The sequence below is a fragment of the Polypterus senegalus genome, chromosome 2, assembly GCF_016835505.1.
Source record: "Polypterus senegalus isolate Bchr_013 chromosome 2, ASM1683550v1, whole genome shotgun sequence".
NCBI lineage: Eukaryota > Metazoa > Chordata > Cladistia > Polypteriformes > Polypteridae > Polypterus > Polypterus senegalus.
In genome coordinates this window covers 107,323,581-107,343,779 of record NC_053155.1, presented here as the reverse complement: position 1 = coordinate 107,343,779, position 20,199 = coordinate 107,323,581, and the positions used below count along the sequence as shown (strand labels likewise).

The window sequence follows — 20,199 nt, the reverse complement described above, 5'->3', positions numbered from 1 at the left end:
ATTCAAAAATGCTAAGTTTGCTGCATGCGTCCCATATTACACTGTTTATCTGTGTATCCTATGCATGGCATTGGTTTATTCATGTGGATATTTGATTTTTTACTAAAACGCTTTTTCTAATAACAGCTAAATATTTAATGTGCATGTGAGTACATAAAAAATCTGTAAATATGCAATTATAGCAAGAATACACTATATATGTCTGCCGAGCCATTAAAAGAAAGTCACAGTGAAATATTAATAGCGCATTACAATGGTAGTGACTTATGTAGGGGATTTAATAATGCATATAGCAAATTAAATATTCTAAAATAAGCACTTCTGTATTTGTTCTCTCAATTTTTTAATAGATCAGGTGCTAGGATATGTCTTAGAGACTGAAAAGGTTTATTTTGTTTTGTAAGTCTTGTAGAGGCTTGTACAAGCACAGCTGTAAGGTAACCTAATGAGGAGCAGTCCCCAGGAATATTAATAAATAAGCCTTCCAGGCTACAAAAATAAATTTCAGTCTATGGGTAGGTGGCATCAGAGGTAACGTATCAGTAAAGGATTCGCATCCACCAATTTTATCAGGAAGGCAGAGAACCCATGCACTTTCACTGAATGTCTAACATTTTAAGTGGAATTTCTCAGGATCAGAGGCCTCATGTATAAACGGTTCATACAAACAAAAATATTGCATATGCCAGTTTCCACGCTCATGTCGAGATGTATAAAAAATTAATTTGGTGTAAGGCCACACTCATTTTCACAGCAGGATCCTCCTTGCATACACACATTTCCGCTCAGTTTTACAAGTTGGCAGCACCCAGCGTCAAAGTAGTGTTACTATTTCTCTGGTCTACTTTTCTTTTTTAGATTCATATCTATGACACAGGTTTTAAGAAGTACACCAAAACTAAATGGCGGTTGACCCAGCGGTTTCCAAGGAAGAGGTGTGTGCGCAGCCAGTGCCTGAAGATGTATTCGACACAGCAGCATCATCATCACCTGAGTATTCACGGGAGTCAGTTTTTGTAATATTGTCTGAAATAGAATAAACAGACGGTGGGCTGCGACTCTCTTTTTCACGTCAACAATGATATCTGACCACTTCTTTTTTCTTTCGGGCACTTGAACTTTTGAGTGTCTCTGCTTTGGTTGCTCGTACCACTGTGTAAGCTGATAAATAGTATGTTTTTCGTTACCTCCACTTCGCATTCACTGAAATTCTTCTTTTTTTCAAGTGCCTTTTCCATTGTTTTTTACCCAAACACTGAACGGAAGGTGATATTTATATTAATTTGCATATTAATATATGCAAATTATGGGAGGAGTCAGGGTGGGGCTGTAAGCATGTGCGTTAAATTTTACATTCGTTGGTGTTTTTAAAGGGGTAGTGCTTAGAACTTGGCGTACGCATAAAAAATCCAGATGTATAAATCTGTGCGTACGCCAAGTTCTAAGCACTACCCCTTTAAAAAACCCAATGAACGTAAAATTTAACGCACATTTCCACTTTTGTCCGTACACCATGTTTTTGTGTGAATTCTATGCATGCCGTTATGCATGAGGCCCCTAGATGTTTTATATTCCTGGGGCAATAACAATCAGTTTTGACTATAGCTAACTTGACAAGTGAGCACATTCTAACTGTTCCCTGCCAAGGGTATTGGTCATGGAGGAGGTGTAGCTAGAGAATATAAAGATAAGAAAGAGGACACAAGGATGAATGGAATGGAGATTTTGAAGCATGTGATATGAATACCAGAAACTGTTCCTTCTTCTTGTTTTTGTTTGCTTCCATTGTTTGCCACCTAATCAATAAAAATAATGTACAATGCTTTCAGTTTATAAATACTCAAATATCTTTGATCCCATGGTGTCCTTGGAGGGTGAGGTGGAATCACACCCAGTCACAGAAGTTACAGAGTGACTCATACATCTTGCATAAAGTATAAACTAAAAGTCCTATCAAAATAAACTATTGTTTTAACGTGATTTTACATTTTGTGTAGTATAAATTTTAAATACAGTATGTAACAATAGTTGTTGAGCTTGGGTTTGCTTAAGAGCAATAGGGCAATCTCATAAAGTTTTAGTGTCTTGAACTGGAATTTGCCAAAGTTTTTTAAATTTCATTTTTGTGAAGTCTGGAAATTTCTTTAAATGGGACAGCTATAGTTGATGTGATATATGGCAGAAATTACTGCATTTGAGTATACTTTATATTTTGAGACATTCTTTCTTTGAAATGAAAATATCAAGTCATGAGTTCTTTTTTTTTCCCAGGAGCCCATCTCCATCTTTTTCATCCATTTCAAATGTCTCTGGATACCAGAAGCATCTTCCTGCATCCGTAACATATGCCAAGTTGATGCAGGAGAAGAGCGGCATTAATCTCAGGAACAGTCAGCTGCTATTTCAACAAGAATTAGAAGAAGCACAGCGTCTCCTAGAGGAACAAAAAATGAGCAGCCTTCAGGTAAGCTGTCCCAGTATTATCACAACTTACAATATAATGTGTTCTTTCAGATAAGCTAAATCTGAATGTGCTTTGCTAGATGTTATAAATAAATGTTGCTTAATTTAATAAGTTTTAAATTCATTTTAGATTTTAGTTTTTAATGAGGGAAGTACAGGAGATGAGAAAAGAGCCAGATTTAAGATGAAGACAGAATATTCATACTAGCCAGGTACCAAATATAGATCCAGATCAGTGAAGATATTATATTCATGGGATAAGAGGAACAAAAATCTCACAACACATCTGCATAGGGTACAGCAATCTATAGATGTCACATTGGCAACAAAAGGTTCAAGTAGTGTAACCTTTGGGGGCATAATTCAGGCAGAGAAGCCAGACTAGTCAAGGTGTATTAATTACAAATATGCAGAATATTTGTAATGTGCAATAATCCTCTGTTTAGAACAGTCTTTGTTTCCAGTTAACAGAAGTGGTAATCTTATTTGGAAAAATAAAAGTTGCAAAGTAAAATAAATATCTGTTCAGGCTCCTATTTCATTCAAAGGTATACCATTAGACACTCAACGGGTTTCTAGCCTCTGTCTCTATTATGTCCTTTTTTTGATACCCTTTTGAAATCATGTGACCCAAAGAGGCAGTTCACTTTCCTGCTTCCTGACCTTCCCTGGAGCATTAAGTGGTCATTCAGGGAGCTTGTTCTGTCCTTTCAAATTGGTGTTCCCTCCTAAAAAAGATGCAGAACAGAGATATCTAAAGTTCTGCACTCCCTTTCAAGTGATCTTTCCTAAGCTCGCAGTTTTTTCAAATGAGGAAGCAGAATGAATTGTGACCATACTATGGGCCATGTTTTCATCAATTTCCCTATTCTTGCCCGTACTAAGCTGTGAAATGAAGATCAAAAAGAAGCCAGAGTGAATGAAGATTGATTCTTTTGAACTGCAGATATTTGTAAAGTATGAGATCAATAGAATCATCAATAGTCCAGCCAAAGAATATTTTATGCAAACAAAATTTCATACATACTGTGAAAAAAGGGTCAAATGTAACAGATGAAGAAAGAGACAGTATAATAAACATATGGATACAATCATGGGAAAAGGTGAAATATAACTTGAAGACTTAATAATTTCAGTCCTTGGTGAGTTATTCCCGCATAGATACATTTTGTAGTGGTTTTCTAAAATGCTTACCTTTATACAATGATATGATTTACAAAAATACCTGCATGTTTTTAAACTGTGTTGGAAGCATGATGTCACAATATTTAATGCTGCTACTTAACTGATCCCAAAGATGGGAGTCAAATACAAGACAAGGCACATTTTGTTTGATATTTGAATATTGTTCTTCTGTTTTAATCCATCTACTCAGACTTTATTCTAAAAGATGTGGGTTTCAGATGAATAGATGATGATAAATTCCACCCATGTGGGCGTGTATGTAAATGTGCTCTGGGAAGAACTGGAATCCTGCTGTGTGTGATACTGCTGGGGTAGACTTTGGCCTACCTTAACCCCAAACTGATGGGGTTTAGCATATTAATTGATAGATACATAGATAAATGATATTATATTATATGTATACATTATTGCCAATGAATATCCAGAAGTGAATGGTGTCATTAAGTAACCTATCATGTAATCTGAAAGAAAGCATGTACAGTATATTAAAAAAAAAATGTAGATTTTACTTCAAATGTAATAGTGTAATTCTCAATAAATACACTAGAGGGCAGCATAGTAGGTCAAAAAGAAATGCTCTGAATTAGTTGCGTAACAAATACACTGTACAGTCTAGACACAGTTCTGGCTTCACAGTTTAATTTCCATGATGTTATGTTGCTTTAACTGTACAGTATATAAAAAAGATATTATACATTTCTTGTTAAATTGAAAATATAGCTTATATTTTATATATTTATGTTGCTACCTGTTATGTTGGGGTTTTTTTTATAAAGATACATTTTTAATGTTATGGTAGGAAACATAAATTGAGTGCATTAAAATGTTTACTTTCACTTTTGTAAAAGTATGCAGTATGTACAAAGTTAACTTAGATTGTTAAGTCAAAGCAACAAAGCTGATATATAAAAACATTATTGTATCTTCCAAACATCCTGAAACATTAGAATGTTGAATAGTTTTATTTTTCACTCTTTGTTATTGTAAAAAAGAAACACTGCTAAATTATGCATTTGATTTGCACTAATTACAACTCAGTGTGTGTGACCTGTGAACTGACTAATAAATATTTCATTTCTAAAAGTATATGCCAGAAATAGATGCTGATAGATAGATAGATAGATAGATAGATAGATAGATAGATAGATAGATAGATAGATAGATAGATAGATAGATAGATAGATAGATAGATAGATAGATAGAACTTTATTTATCCTCAGGAGAATATTTGGCTTTTTACAGAATTTTTTAGGCCAGATTGACAAAATATGGTTATGATGGGATGGTGATGATTCTTAATCATCAGTTTCAATCCCAAAAGTGTAGGATACATTGAGCCAAAAAAGAAACTTGAATAGTAAACCACACCATCTTCATAAAGAGTTAGTTGACTTTATTAACTTTATGAGCCGGGTGTTCCAGCACAAACTGTAATCCACAGATGTGGTTCTACAATTTGCTGGACAGAGGAAATTTTATCACTTCTTGTGCACAGACAGCAAGGCGACTTCAACATCTACCCTCCCAACATGTGCTTAGCAGTCTGTGGATTTTATGGCAGGTTACACAACCAAAAAATAAACAGCACAGTATTAACTTGAACTCAGCAACAAAGGCACCCATTAGCAAACATAACGTAATATAGTATGTCATTGTCAAACCCTCTTTGTCCAGTTCATGGTTATGGGAGGCTTAAGCCTATTCTGGCTGCACTGGGCAAAAGGCAGAAACCATTGGGGCATCAGTCTACTGAAAGGCCCACTCAAACTGAAAACCAGGCATAAACTATCCAAACCAGCAAGTCTTTGGGGTGTGGGGGAAAAAATGTAAGCATAAGGAGTAAAACTCCCTGGAACACAGGAAGAATGTGCAGACTCCACATTGACAAAGATCCTGTTTGGGATTCAAATCCAAAATACGGGATCTATGAATTAGCAATACTATCCATCCATCAACAGTTAAAGCAAAATGCACAAATGTTATAGCACAAACAAAAGCACAAAAAGCTCTCAAAAAGTTTGTGTAGGGATGTTTTCTACATTAATGTAACAAGGTTACATTTGCGGAATGTTACAGCGATTTAAATAGCCGTAAGACATATTTATCTGCTGCTGATCTGAATTCAACAGTAGGTATCTAACACATTTTGTCACATTTTAAAATGATAAATTTTACAAAAATTTCACTAAATCGCTGATTATATCATGGCAGCATCCCACATTCGAGACTATCTTGCAAGTCATTGGTTCAGCATGCCTCACCATCACTCATCAATGAATCCTTTTACTGAATCTGCTTTTTCCTGGATAGGGTTACAAGAAGCTGGAGAGCATCTTGGAAGCACTGGGTGTAAGCCAGAAACCTGCCCACAAACTAGCACCTTCCATTTCAGGACACATTTATGTAAACTTCTACACTTGCTTATCGGTACAGTTTACAGCCATAAGTGAAACCGACTGGCTTTTGACTGTGAAAGAAAAATGAAGTCCCTATTTTTTATGATAAATGATTAATTGCTTGAAATGTATACAAGTAGTTTAAGAACAAACTAATTGAAATATGTGATTTTATAGAATCTAATGCTGTAAATAAACATCATCTGGCAAGCTGGAAAGCAAATAATTTCCTTTAAGTGATTTGCACACCTCTTATAAATTGGCTTTGTCAGCTATTAAGGCTCAGGCTATGTAAGGTTATGAAGGCTGTGTATTCATTTATTTTTTAGTGGAACGACTCTCAGTACAATTATACGTCTTGTGAACATTTCAGAACTAGTTACCAGTTTAGGCAGCTGTTCAAATGAAGGTGAAGAAAACAAGCTAAATGCCTGTAAACATCATAAGGGAATGCCACAGAATGAGCTGGCTTCAGAAATGTATGTCAAAATGACAACTCATCTTCATGAAATAAATGGAGGGGTGAAAGGGTAGTGAAAGGCAAGGATGTCGGCGAACAATGTCATACATTGTTCTAAATTAATAGTTCTGCCTGAACACACAAATCCTGCAATGAAAACAGAATTAAGAACTTATCATACATATATGATGTTAACAATCCAGGCTGAAGACACATTGTGAAGTATTTCTGCATTAGAGGCGAGTGGGTCGCTGCCCCCCCATTCCCAGAAGCTGGTGCTGTTCTGGAAAAAATAAACAAATATTGAATTTGTCTTAATAATAAGTATGATTTTTTTCTGAATAATTTAAAGTTTTGTTAAAATGTTTATTAAGAAACTCATCTTAGTTATCATACTTTTCACTGTTTCTGTGATATCCTCCATGCAATTTATTTTCTTGAAAGTATTTAGTTTTAGAGTATGAGAAATTGTCTTTGTGCTTGGCACTGCTATACTATTTCCAGGCTGATTAGTCAGACATGTGTGCCTCTGCTGCAGCCTGAACATTTTTGTTCTGCCTTGGAGCTTGAATACGAGAGCCCTTTCAAACTACCATTGTTTGAAATTCTACGATGCAATTTAAAGGCTGCATGAACTTTTACTTCTTGCTGCAATGGAATATTTATCATCAAAATTATAATGAGCCATTTTGATTATTTAATTATGGTGTGATTTAGTATTTAGTCTATTGAACAAAAACTGGAAAGAAATTAAATGTTTGGGATCACATTGGCCTGAAGAATGAATCTTCTGTGTTCTTGGATTTGAACTTTTGAATGTGCTGGGTGTTGACTGTTACGTATTAGCTGTGCAGTTTACTGAATGAATATTTAATTACATTTCTGCTTTCAGTGTTTAGTATTTGATATATGTTAAAATATATTTTATTACTGTACTTTGATGGCTGTACTGTATGATAGTCATATTTTCTTATATCTTAATTTTCTGTGATTTAGTCGGCTGACATTTTATCATCACTGTTGCTTGTGGCCACTTAAGTCTTCCATGGCTCCTTCAATGCATCAGCAATGATCTTTTCTCCACCGTGTCTGCTGCCAGCTCATTCACGCAGCTTATTTGGGGTCAGAGGCAACACCATCTTTTGTCCAACTCTGTGAGTTGAGCCAAGCAAGAATATTTCCCGAAACTCACCAGTGACCATGTACCCAGTCCAATGGATTTATGCAGAGGTGCTGATTTCCCAAGTGTTGCAAGTACTGCTCTTTAAGTGCTTGATCATATCTTTCACTTGCACCTGCTCTTTGTCTCTCTTTCTCTGTCTTGCTGATGCTCTCGTTTTTATGCACAAATGCATACACACTGTGAAAGAAGCCTGGCTACAGACAGACACCAAGGACACACAATGTTCATGTGCACACTGTATTTATTTTACAGTTCTTTCTTGCACACAACACAGTACCCAAAACAGTCACAACAATAACTCAGCCCTTTTACTTTCCTTTACTTTCTTTGTTTCTTCTTCTTTTCTTCTGCCGCCTCCACTCCTCTCAAGCTGCGTCTTCTACCTCCCAACTCTGGCTCCCTGAATGGAGTGAGGTGGCCCCTTTTATAATGCACACGGATGTGCTCCAGGTGCTCCCTGATGACCTTTCTGCAGCACTTCCTGGTGTGACGGAAGTGCTGTATGGGCACCCGGAAGCACTCTGGGTTTACCTGCTTCCTGGTCCAGCAGCACTTCCTGGTGTGGCGGAAGTGCTGCATACCATGGCTTCTGAACCATTCAGGCGCCCCCTGGTGGTGGCAGCTGGTCCCCACAAGGTTGAGCTTCCCAGCTCTGTGGTTCCCATGCAATCCCAGAGGGCTGCCTCCTTGTGTCCCAAGGTGGGAATTGCCCCTCTCCTGGTCCCGTGCTCTCCAGGCCTCCCAGTGGGGCAAGATCCCTGGCCATCTATCACAACACACATACACAAAAAAAACAAGACACACACCCTCTGCATGACTCATTGTATTGCCAGCCTCTTATGATGGCTCCACATCTTCTTATAGTCTGAGCACACAAATCCCCATTTCATGCCAAAAACACCAATGTTAAAGAGAGTGATAACATGTAAAAAGCAGAATTAGATTTTGGTAAAGATTTTTGTATCTCTAGGCAGAAAGAAAAAAATTGTAGAAAGCCTATATAAGTTTACCAAAACAAAAAGAAGGAAATGAAAAGTGGGTAGGCAGTTGCAAAGTACTTTGTCTTGACTGAAATGTTTCTCAATAGTTTTATTTAATTCTTCTCCTACTGGTAAAACTGGATTTTGTCTATTAATAATCTAGCCTAGAAGAATACATTCAATCTATGCTGGCTGCCTTATGTTCTTTATTTTTAAGTGTTCTGACACAAGTTAAAAAGTATAAAACCAACACAGTGCTACTGATTTTTTTATTTACCTGGAAGTGTTTTATTCAGGTAGTGGTGTTGTTCTTTAAAGTAAGGCATATTGCAATTAAATTGATTACAACAGGTTCTCATTAATCAGACAAAAACTAGAAATGTTCAAATATGGAAAAAAAATAATTGAATACATGGAAATGTTAGCAGTATTTTTTTTTCTTTCTTAGATACTATGACATAAACATTTTCAACCCTGCTGACTCTAGCAGATGTCAAATTCTATATTTTCTGTTTTCTTTTGTTATGAGGTTAAAAGCATGTTAAGAAAGAATTTAAAAAATAGTCTGTAATTTTACCTCAAAGCATTACCTGCCTGGACCTGCTGAAGAACTAGCCAGACAGCACAGGTAGCTTTTCTCATTCGCCATTGGTAATGGAGAGCTTTAGTAAGTTTATCTTTTCACTTGAAAAGCTAATGCCTATGAATGCATATAGCTGACATGTGAAGACCTCAGATCTGTAGTAATGTAATCTGATGCTTCTTTATCACTTGGGCTGGTTATGCTCCATCCCTTAATCTCTCTTAGCTGAGACAATGCTGCACTCCTGTTTACAGAATTTCTGAGGAAGTAAAATCTACCTGATATGCAACTGGTGAAACAACCCAATATGCTGTATGGTCCAAATAATAACTTTCTTCATGTTTGCAGAGAATTGGGTATATCACAATTAACTTTAATTAGAATGTACTATTTTAAAAAAATCTAAATTTTATAATCCGATATAATATTTTTGTTCCTGCAAAATACTTAATAATAATTTGTTATCCAATACACAAAAGACAAAGTCATCCATCCTGGTGTTTTTGGTTTAAGCCAGCCCTTATCACAGTATCAAATTGACATTACCATTACCATTTTGACAAAGTTCATTTTCAGTTTGTACCACAGGATATATGTCACACGATTACGGCCATTGCTTTTGTGACATCACTGGTGTTAACGGTATGAATATTGCATTGTTTTTCAAGAGACATTATCTCCTTTATTGGATAAATAGAAAGCAAAAACTTTATCAGTAGCTACTTTCCCAGTTCAAGTAGGCCAAGTGTTATGTATCATTTTGGTTTTGAATCTCCTTACTGCTCCTGACTTAGATTCTCATTTTGTTCTTTGGTTTTGATTGTATGTGATTATTTATTTTGTTCCAAGCACCTGGCCAGTTACTTGTTTAACATCTCCTAGTCGATCACTTCTCACAATAATCCTCGCAGACAAGAGTCTCACTACAATAAGCTGTTTTTATCCATGAAGAAGTGTTCATTACCTGAAAAATTAAACAGCAGTTGAGATAAAATCCATTTTTTGAGCGCTCACTCACTGCTAACCCTGGTCGGTAAAAGAAAACAAAACACAGTGAACATATTACTGAGCATATTTATGTGCTGATGATCAATAAGCACAGCTGAAAGAAGCCCATGATGAAACTGAAGAAATCAGTATGCCTTTCACCACAGTAAAATGTCTTCAGTACTTCATACATTCATAGATTTAATTTTTGGTCAGCTAGTTGCCGTATATACTCGGGGATAAGTTCTCCCGCAGATAAGTCGGGACTTGATTTTATTGTATAATTTCTGGTATTTTTATAATGTCGGTCGTGTAAGTCGAATGCGGACAACTCACACTATTGTTCCAAGAGATTATTATATGCTATCGCCCACCTGAGAAAGTAACCACAGAGCACACTGTCTTTTTCTTTTATGTGGGAGTGGCAATGCGCTGTGTCAACGTGTGCTCCTAACCTCTCCCCCTCTCTCTGTCTCTTTATTGTGTCTACGTGACCACAGGGTAATACCCAAACTATTCCGAAGCAACATTTGCACTGATTTGTGTTTTTTGTATCTCACATCCTCATACACCTTTATTGTAAGAGCATCCCTTAGGTACGATGGAGCGTTCGATCAGAAGAAAATATGAAGCTGGTTTTAAATTAAACATTGTTGAAATAGTGAAAGAAACTGGTAACTGCACTGCTGCAACAAAATTTGATGCATCTGAGAAACTGAAGTAAAAAAATGTAAGTGTTGCATTTTTGAACAGGCGTATAAGTTGGGGTCTGATTTTATGATCAATTTTTTGGGTTTCAAGATCCAGCTTATACGTGAGTATATACAGTATTTCACATTTGATGTCTAACACAAGGTCCTATATTTTAATTTAAAATCTAGGGGGTTTCTATTATTACTTTGAAACTGAAATGGACTGCTGTTTTCCTGTTATCAATACTTTGCTTAACAAAAGGGAACTGCTGACTATTTTATACATTTACAGTTTTTTGCCTTTATACTATCATTTTCAAAACAGCTCGTTTATCATGTAATTCCTTAATCTATTCTTTCATCTCTGTTTTTTCTTTACTCACTTTACATTTCAGTTCACACACTGCAGTTAGCAAAAGCCATCCAAATTCTTCTGCAGCTCATCAATTCTGTTGTATCCCTTTTTCTAAAATTAACTTTGTTGTAACCTTGCTTTAGTACAATTTATTTATAAAATAACTCACTCAGAGCCCACCCATGTACTATTATTTTCTCAGTGTTGGATTCTGGTTTTCCCAACATCAGCATTTTTTCACAATCAGAGAGCCAAGAGACATTTAAAACCACATTTTATAACAGGCTTTCTTCTGGACAAGCATTTTCCTATAATAGTTTGCAAGTATAAGTTCTTCTTTCATTTGCATTGAACATTTTCTGCACAAATAAAAATCTCTTCTGAAGTAATTAGGTATTTAGCATATTAAACATTTGCTCAAATTAATGTTTTTGATGTATTATTAGGTGAGCTGTCTGTCATTATATTTTATGAATTAAACATTCTTACATGCTTAAAGCCAAATTGAGAATCACAGGGGCCCCAACATATCCTAACAGCCCAGCACAAGACAGGGCAGCAATTCATAACAATTTCACTTTCACTCAAACAGAGGTAATTTAAAGTCATTAATATACCTAACAGGCAAATCTTTGGAATACGGGTAGAAAACCTCAGGATGTAGAGAAAACTTGCACAATCATGGGGACAACACGCAAGAACAAGTTCAATCAACCAGTATTCCACCCTAAATTAAGATTTTTTTTTTAAAATCCATTAAATTAAAACAAATTTTAAGAGTTAAACATCTACTTTGTTTGGTATAACTAGTGTCGACTAAGGGACTATACTACTGTTGGGGCACCTACCTGGTCACCCCGTTTACAAAGTCCTTGAACAGAAACTGGAGCTCGATGGCGCATCCAATAAAGCAAAACAAAAAAGCAGGTTAACTAAAACTTAAACAAGAGGCTTTTTCAGTCTTCTCTCTGATTTGTCAATTTCAGATAGGAGCTCCAGTCATCAGTCTGCTCTCTTCTAAGTGAGATGCGCCATGCTGGGAGTGTCTCATTTTTATAGCAGAGGGACCTCAGGGAGCTGAGACAGTTTCTCTCTGTGGGTGGATTCTCAGAACTGTTGGTAAAAAGGGAGATATTGTCATCAAGGATTGCGCCCCTTATGTCCCAGAGTGGTAGAGCTTACCTCAGATGAGCCCAGAAGGCAAACATCAGACATACACTAGGAATATTTTTTTTCAGTTGCAGTACTAAGTCAATTTATAATTTTGAGATCATTTATATGGTTCACCACTATAATATATTATTTTTTTCTGTTATATCTATGTGAACCAAAGAATGTTACATGTATGTTAAGCTATGTAATTTAAACTCATCAAATATGTTACAGTCAATAATGATATTCAAAACAGGGTTTTAAATGCTATCCAGAAATCAAATCTGAATGGCATAAAAAATTAGTTTAAAGCACTCTACTATTTTTGAAGAACTTCATATTATGCTATGCTGGTAGTGATGTTTATGGATGGATAGTGTTAAATGCCATGTCTGACATGCCATATTTAACATATGTGATGACAAACATATAGTTATGTTGCTTTCCACTTCACCTGTATCTTGGAAGACTAGTGTAGCCATTCTAAATTATCAGCAACTTTACCTCCATTCCTCCCAGAATGGAGACATTTTATTTTTCCAGAAATCTTGGATGTAGTGTCTGTGTTGCTGCATTTTTCTATATATATATACCCAAACTTGGAAGTCAGTATTTTCAGATTTTGTTCAACCACCTGGACCTTAATGTTTTTGCACATCAGGTTTCCAAACTATTGTCTTAAGTTAAGATGATTGAAAGAATGCATAGGCTCTGATATTTAATTGTGTATCCAGCTACTTGCAAAATGCTAGTTTGTACAATGTTCTATAATTAAATCTATATCATATCATTAAATATAAATATAACATGTTTCAAAGATGTAATTAAAACAGCAAGAAGAAGAAGAAAATCTTTGCATTTATTCAAATTAAGTAATATTTCAAAAAAATCAATTATGTGTAATATTCAAAGTTCATTATATATCAAAGTTAAATGTGTTACTTCTGGTAGAAGACATTAAATTTAGGATTATTGTTGATTATGTTTTTTGGTTTTTTTTTTGAGACTTGATATTGCTGATTTGCTTGTAACGCTTTGCCCTTTCCAATATCGCTATATGTTGCCACATTTTTGGTGGTGTATTTTGAGCCAGATAGTAGATCAACCCTAAATCACTCTAGGACCCCGTTCTGTGATCTTGATAGATTAAATAATACAATCAAAAAAAATATATAAACAAAATGACAAAGAGAAACAGGCAAAGCTGAAACAATTGTATACAATCACTCTTATTGAACTACACACACATAAATTGCTGCACCCAAATCCATAAGTACACCCTCCTCTCAATACCAACATATGCAGTATGCAAATACTGATAGTCCTTTTTTTCTCTTTCTCTTTCCCAGTGTGTCCAAAATGTGCTGCCCCAGACAAGCAAAGTTTGCTTTCAGCTCACCAGCAGTTAATTCCTCATGACTGTCCTATCCACTTCTATTTCAGAGCATGTCAGACAGAACAGTTTTCAAGGTGGCCACCTCGAAGTAATGGGAATGGACTTCAATCTTTAAGTGAGGCAGTCTTCTCTCTGGAGGTGGATAGACTATGTTTGATGTTGTGCAGAAGTTGTGCTGAATCTCCCTTTCTCTTACCTTTAGCAGACCTTTTCAACTGTACTTCGTACAAATAAAGAAAATGGAGTATAAAAGAAAGTGAACAGAAATGAAAAAGAGAATCTAAATAAACAATTCCAAAGATCCAAAATTCAAAAAAGACAATCTAAAAAGGCAAAGCCAAATTTAAACTGAATTACAAAGCGAAAAAAACAAAAGACCACTAAATTCACAAGGACTAAAGAGGGCAGAGAACACTGTCAGACAAACAGACTAACTAGGAAGCCTCCAGAGACTCCAGGTACTACAGTGAACTAATCAAAGATCATCACCCAATTACAATCAAAAACAATAACACAATTAACAGGAGAAAGAGTTATGATAACACAAGAAACCAAAATCTGTTAGTAACAAAACAGTTAACAAAATTAGAGCCAAAGTAGAATATCTAAGGAAAAAACACAGAAAACAAAATACAAAGAAGCAAAATAAAATCCCAGGATAAGACTTACAACAACCCATAACAGTTTTAAGCATTTAAGGAGCAGTGGAGGCCTTATCAAGGTCTTCATATTCCCAAATGTATTAATAAAGTCAAACCAGTAGAATTCTTTTGATTAAATGGTGAACCATGTGGTCAAGGACACTAATAGAAATTAAGGGGAAGTACATTAAAAATAGAAGCCATGAAAAACACGTCTTCAGAAAAAGAGTTGTGGGAATCTGGAACACATTACCAAGTCATGTAGTTGAAGTGGAAACATAGACAGCTTTTGAAGTTTACTTGGATTAGATACTAGCTAACCAAACAAGTTTAATGGACCGAATGGACACCTCTCGTTTGTCAAACTTCTTATGTTATTATATACTTAAGTACACATAGTCCTTGTAACCTCTGGGATTCCTATATATATACACTTTTGGTAATCAAATGTCAGAAAATGTTGTTACTGGAGGGATGTTAGACATAGCTATGTTCAAACACAGTAAGACAACAGATGATCATTATGTTAAAGGGAGTTTGCTAAATTCATTGTTATAAGATAAACTACGTTTGTAACCATAATTTTCCTAACAAACGTTTGCTAATAATATTTTACAATTCTTTTTATAATTCTACAAAGGTGAAATAGTTTTACAACATGGCCACAATGATCTCCTAGTTTACATATGATGGAAGTCATGTGTCTAACAACAACATAACATCTTATCAACCAGATACATAAAGTGGTTCTGCCCCACATAAAAATAATTGTAGAAAATGTTGAGAAAACTATATTAATGTCACTTAGGTGAGCAGAATCTTAATTTTATTGAAAGATTCTTGGCCTTTGTTTCTCCAGATAAATTTCTTTGTGTGCTTTCTAGATTAAATTTGTGATTGACACTGTAGTAGTAAAATTCAAAATTCTTCTAAACTTCTTTATAAAACATCTGTAATTATTTGTTAAGCCAACAAAATGCTGTATTTGCTTGTTAGAATTGGGTTCGTCCAGTTTTTATTTTCTTGGACTTTCTAAAAGTTAATGCTTTGGTCTTGACAAGAAATGTGGCACCCTAAAAACAAAAATAAAAGGCTGATGAAACCCACATTTCTTACATTTACGGTAGTGAACATTTTTTTCTTAATCAGGAAAAAATCTTTCCTATAAAATATCTAGTTAATGCATTAGAATACTGTCGATAAAATATTTTATTAAACAGTACTCTTTCAAAACATCTTAAAAAGTATAATTTACAAAGGACTGGAATATTGGAATATTATAGTTTTGGTGAGCCCAATTGATATGTCTAGATATTATTAATGGCTTAAGAATGTACTAAACACAACCTCCCATTCATCACTTCTTGATATGGATGAAATTATTAAATATACTAGACATTAAGCCCGTTACAATAACGGGCGCTAGAACAGTAGTGCATGAACATTAGTAGGAACAGTCTATATTAAATGGCATGGGACCATGACCTCATTCTGTTCCTTGTCTTAATTTTTTTTTGTCAAAAATATTTTTGCAAGAAGCCTAAAGTAAAATAATAATAAAAATAAAATAGAAACGTATATGACAATACAGTAAGTATAATTAATATTGCCTTAGTGTAAAACTTTGTAACAATCTGTAAGACACAATATCTGAAGAAGATATTTAGGTAAAATGTTCTATTTTTTTACCTCATGAAATTTTTCTATACAATTTCATTATAGACATTTCTTATAACTATTCTGTCTGAGTTTGGCAAAAGTTTGCCTTGATCAGGACCATCTGCAACCTTGACAACAACATCTGGAAAACTTCTATCTCTTGATAATGCAACATATAACTGATCGTGGCTGAATACTGGTTCTGGCAAGTAAATGCCAACTTTTTCTAAGGTTTGCTCTTCTGAGTCTTTCTCTTTTAGCATTTTTCTGATGCTCAATTTCTTTTTCTTCAATCGATCTATTTGCTTGTATTTTTCTTTGTCTTTCAGCCTTTCTTTTGTTGATGTTTACTTGTTGAACTGACCGTTCTTGCAGAAGATGTTGCTTATATAGGATTTGATTGTCTGTGTCTTTTGTCCTACTTGACGTGTCCTTTTTTTTTGGGTGGCATGTTATTAGTAGATACGTCCGTGATATTTTCTCTTACAGTAATACTGGCTTGTACGTGGCTGTAATATGCATCACTGTATTGTGTGTTATTAATTTTCTCTCGCAGTAATACTGGTTTGTATTTCCGTAAAATTCCTGCAATTTTCTCTGACAGTAATACTGGCTTTGATGTCCGTAATACGATTTTAATTTTCTGTCACAACAGTGGGCAATCAGCAGTGTGTCCCCAGCAACTGGTGTAATTTGTGTTGTGTAGCTGATAATCGTGCCTGTTGCGTCTCCCCAGCAAGTACTGTTTAGTTCCCCTGCAAGTATTTTAATCTGTGCTGGCGTGCAGCTGATTATTGTATGTGTGGCGTCTCTCCCCAGCAACGGATTTTATATGCGTGGCCGCGGCTACCCAATCAGCACTCTCCCCAGCAATGGTGTCCTTTATTTCTTATCATGCGCGGTTGTGGCAAGGCCATTCACTGTGTGCCCAGTTTCCAGTGTGTGCGCTTTATTTGCTTATCTTGCGCGTCAACGGCTAGGCCATTCACTCTGTGCCCAGCTTCCAGTGTGTGTGCATCCACGGAGCCATGCACATGGGCGGGGCACGGTGCAATGCGCTGCGCGGCCCGCACATGCGCACTTCACCAGAAGACACACACACACGGACACTTGGACACACACAGGGGTTTTATTAAAGAGGATGATATCAAGTTTTACAAATATAAGTCAATGATTAATTTGAAAATAATTTTTAAAATAGATTAAATTAATTGGGGAAGGTAATTATTCTTTACAGTTATTTAATTTAATACTGTGCACTCTTGCATGAATGAAGAAAACAATCTTTTTTCTCCACAAAGAGAGAAATCAGTTCTAAATTCTCTAAGAGTGAATATGCTATATTTGATAGCTTTATTTTCCTTATTATACTTCCTTAATATACTCCTTCAATACTTTCTTTTCTGGCCCCGATTATGTGTATACTCTTACTTTACATAATAGTGCTCCAAAAATCAATCAGGAAAAATAAGATGTTAATTCTGAATACTAAACCACATATGCACCAGGAATAACATTAACAGTATTTATATTTACATATTTTAGTAATTCACTTTCTTTTCCAGAATTCTATTAGTCTGTCATTTCAGGTGAGTAAACACTAACATCACTCTTAGTCAGATTTCATCGGTAGTAATAAATTATTTTTTAGTTAACTAACCTAGTAGATATTTGCTGTGGGGCCGTGAGATGATCAATAAAAAAATAATATTATTATACTCCTGTCAATAGTGTGATTTTTTTATTTTACATTTTGAAGGACAAGTGATTAGATGGTATTAGCAACCCAAGGTTCCACAGTACCATTGTCATCCAGGGCTTGGATGTTAAATGTATTCTTTGTAGTTTCTGGAAGTATAAGGCAACTTTGAGTTTCAGGGTTTAAGACATCTACCACCCAAGACCCCTGGTGAAGGGTGAGCATGCCAGTTTTTCATGGCGCTTGAAACTCTCCCCTAGCACAGTAAAACACAGCCCCTCGTGTATTCAGTGCTTCTTTTACTCTGACTCAATAGTAATTTGCCCCATCTTATTTAAGGTGTCAGAATCTTTGTTTACTGTTTGAGGCTTAGGAAGAAAAATCTTGTGGCCTTTTTTTTCTAAGATCTCTCTTTCTCATATAATGATTGACCATTTCCTCTTTTATCTCTTTCTAAAGTCAGTGTCTAATACATGTCATTCTAGCCTGCATCTGCTTAGTCAGTCAGTCATTTTCCAACACGGAGTGTTAAAATTATCATGTAATTTCTGATTGATGGATTCCCTTGTTCTTAGTTCAGCAGCCTGCTAGTAGCAACTGGTTTCCTTTCTGGAACATCAAAAACTCTAAGAAAGCTCTACATTTTCAGAGCATTGGCAATTATTGTCTAAAACATAAGATTCTCATTCCTGAGGTTTTTTAAATAATTAATGCAATTCTTGATTTCTCCATTGCTGATGACCTGGGGCCTCATGTATAAACGGTGCGCACACACAGAAATGTTGCGTAAGAACTTTTCCACGTTCAAATCGCGATGTATAAAACCTACACTTGGCGTAAAGCCATGCACTTTTCCACAGTACCTCATACCTTGTCGTATGTTCTCCGCTCGGTTTTGCAGACTGATGGCACCCAGCGTCAAAGCAGTGCTACTGTTCCTGTGTGGTTACTCCTTATTTTCCTGACGCGGCTTTATAAATACACTGAAATTAACCGCATTATGTTTATTAGTGTAATGCATCTGATTGTAATTAACTTGTAACAATATAATGGTCCAGGGAGTAGCCATAGTATTCCAAATACCATAACTGCTTTAGCGTTGTTACTCTCACTGCACCTTCTTCTTCTTTCAGCTGCTCCCGTTAGGAGTTGCCACAGTGGACCATCTTTTTCCATATTACTCTCAATTCAGCACTCAGAGTATTTATATCACTGTATCTGAGTGTGAATCACAGCAGCAACTGATCGGAAAGAGAATTATCGGTATACAGCATCAGGCACACACTACCTCAGCCACGGCAAAACGTTTCAAAGCCTTTCCTGTACAGACCTCGCGGTTCAGAAACAGTTTCATCCCAAGAACTTTAAATGCATTCAATCAATTGCACCTTGTAGAACTGTTTGTACTTATTAGTACAATCACCCCACTGTAAACTTGCACTACAGTTATAATATTACACAATCTGAGCCACTTTATAAAGCGCGTATTTACATATGATGACGATATCATTTTTAAGATGAAATGCAGCAAAATATGTTTATTATATTATACAGGTAAAACTTTAACCTCATTTAAATAATCTATATTCTTCACTGGGACTGGCATGAAGGATAGAATACAAAGATATTTCAATGTTCCTTAAGCTTTTTGAAGAATCCGCGCTCTAAGCTTACAGATGGCTTAACATCTATTACAGAGCTGATTGTGTGGCAATCGGTTACTTGGAGAAAGAAAAGCAAGAACTGCAGGGCGCCACCAATATATATTGAATATAAAACAGAAAGAGAAAATAACGACACAGCTAAAAATGCAGCAGCAAATTTCGACAAAAGTTAAACGCTTGTGTCATGAGCACGAGGCAGCTATGCAGTGTCTGCAATGGACATGGCCATCCGCCGTGCATAAGATACCATATTGACATGGGCGGGCGAAGAAGCCACCGATTCTTTCTCTGCCCAGGGCCACCACAAGCCTAGAGCCCTCCCTGAGTACTGCTGCAATAAATAATTTCATCGAAGGTCGTGGACAATCACTGCGCCGTGAAACCCATGTTTGATAACGTGCTTTAACTCCTATCATCATGAAAATTATATCACGTATACATCTCAGTATTTTAGTTATTCAGAGAGCTGTAATATAACGAATGTAATGGATTCTGTGTACAGTCGGAGGAAGAGAGCTGGTTTAAGAAGCAAGTAGTGATACACACACATAGAGCACATAGAAGATCACATACAAAACAAAGCATTTAACGTGCTACTTTAATTACGATGTGATTTGAGAAACTGGTTAATTAAATGATTTTAAGATGACGTTTATGATGTTCTACTTTAATGACAAAATAAACTACGTGATTAAAGTGGAAAT

General features: G+C 35.7%; 1 protein-coding gene across 2 annotated transcripts in view; it reads left to right on the top strand.

Moving 5' to 3' along the window:
* The window catches only part of cep126 (centrosomal protein 126), a 106,363-nt gene that overhangs the window by 31,711 nt on the left and 54,453 nt on the right, over positions 1–20,199 (top strand). For both annotated transcript variants that reach the window (XM_039744340.1, XM_039744339.1), the window contains exon 5: positions 2,272–2,464. In XM_039744340.1, the coding sequence (XP_039600274.1) occupies positions 2,272–2,464 (193 nt within the window). The remainder of the gene's footprint in view (positions 1–2,271; positions 2,465–20,199) is intronic.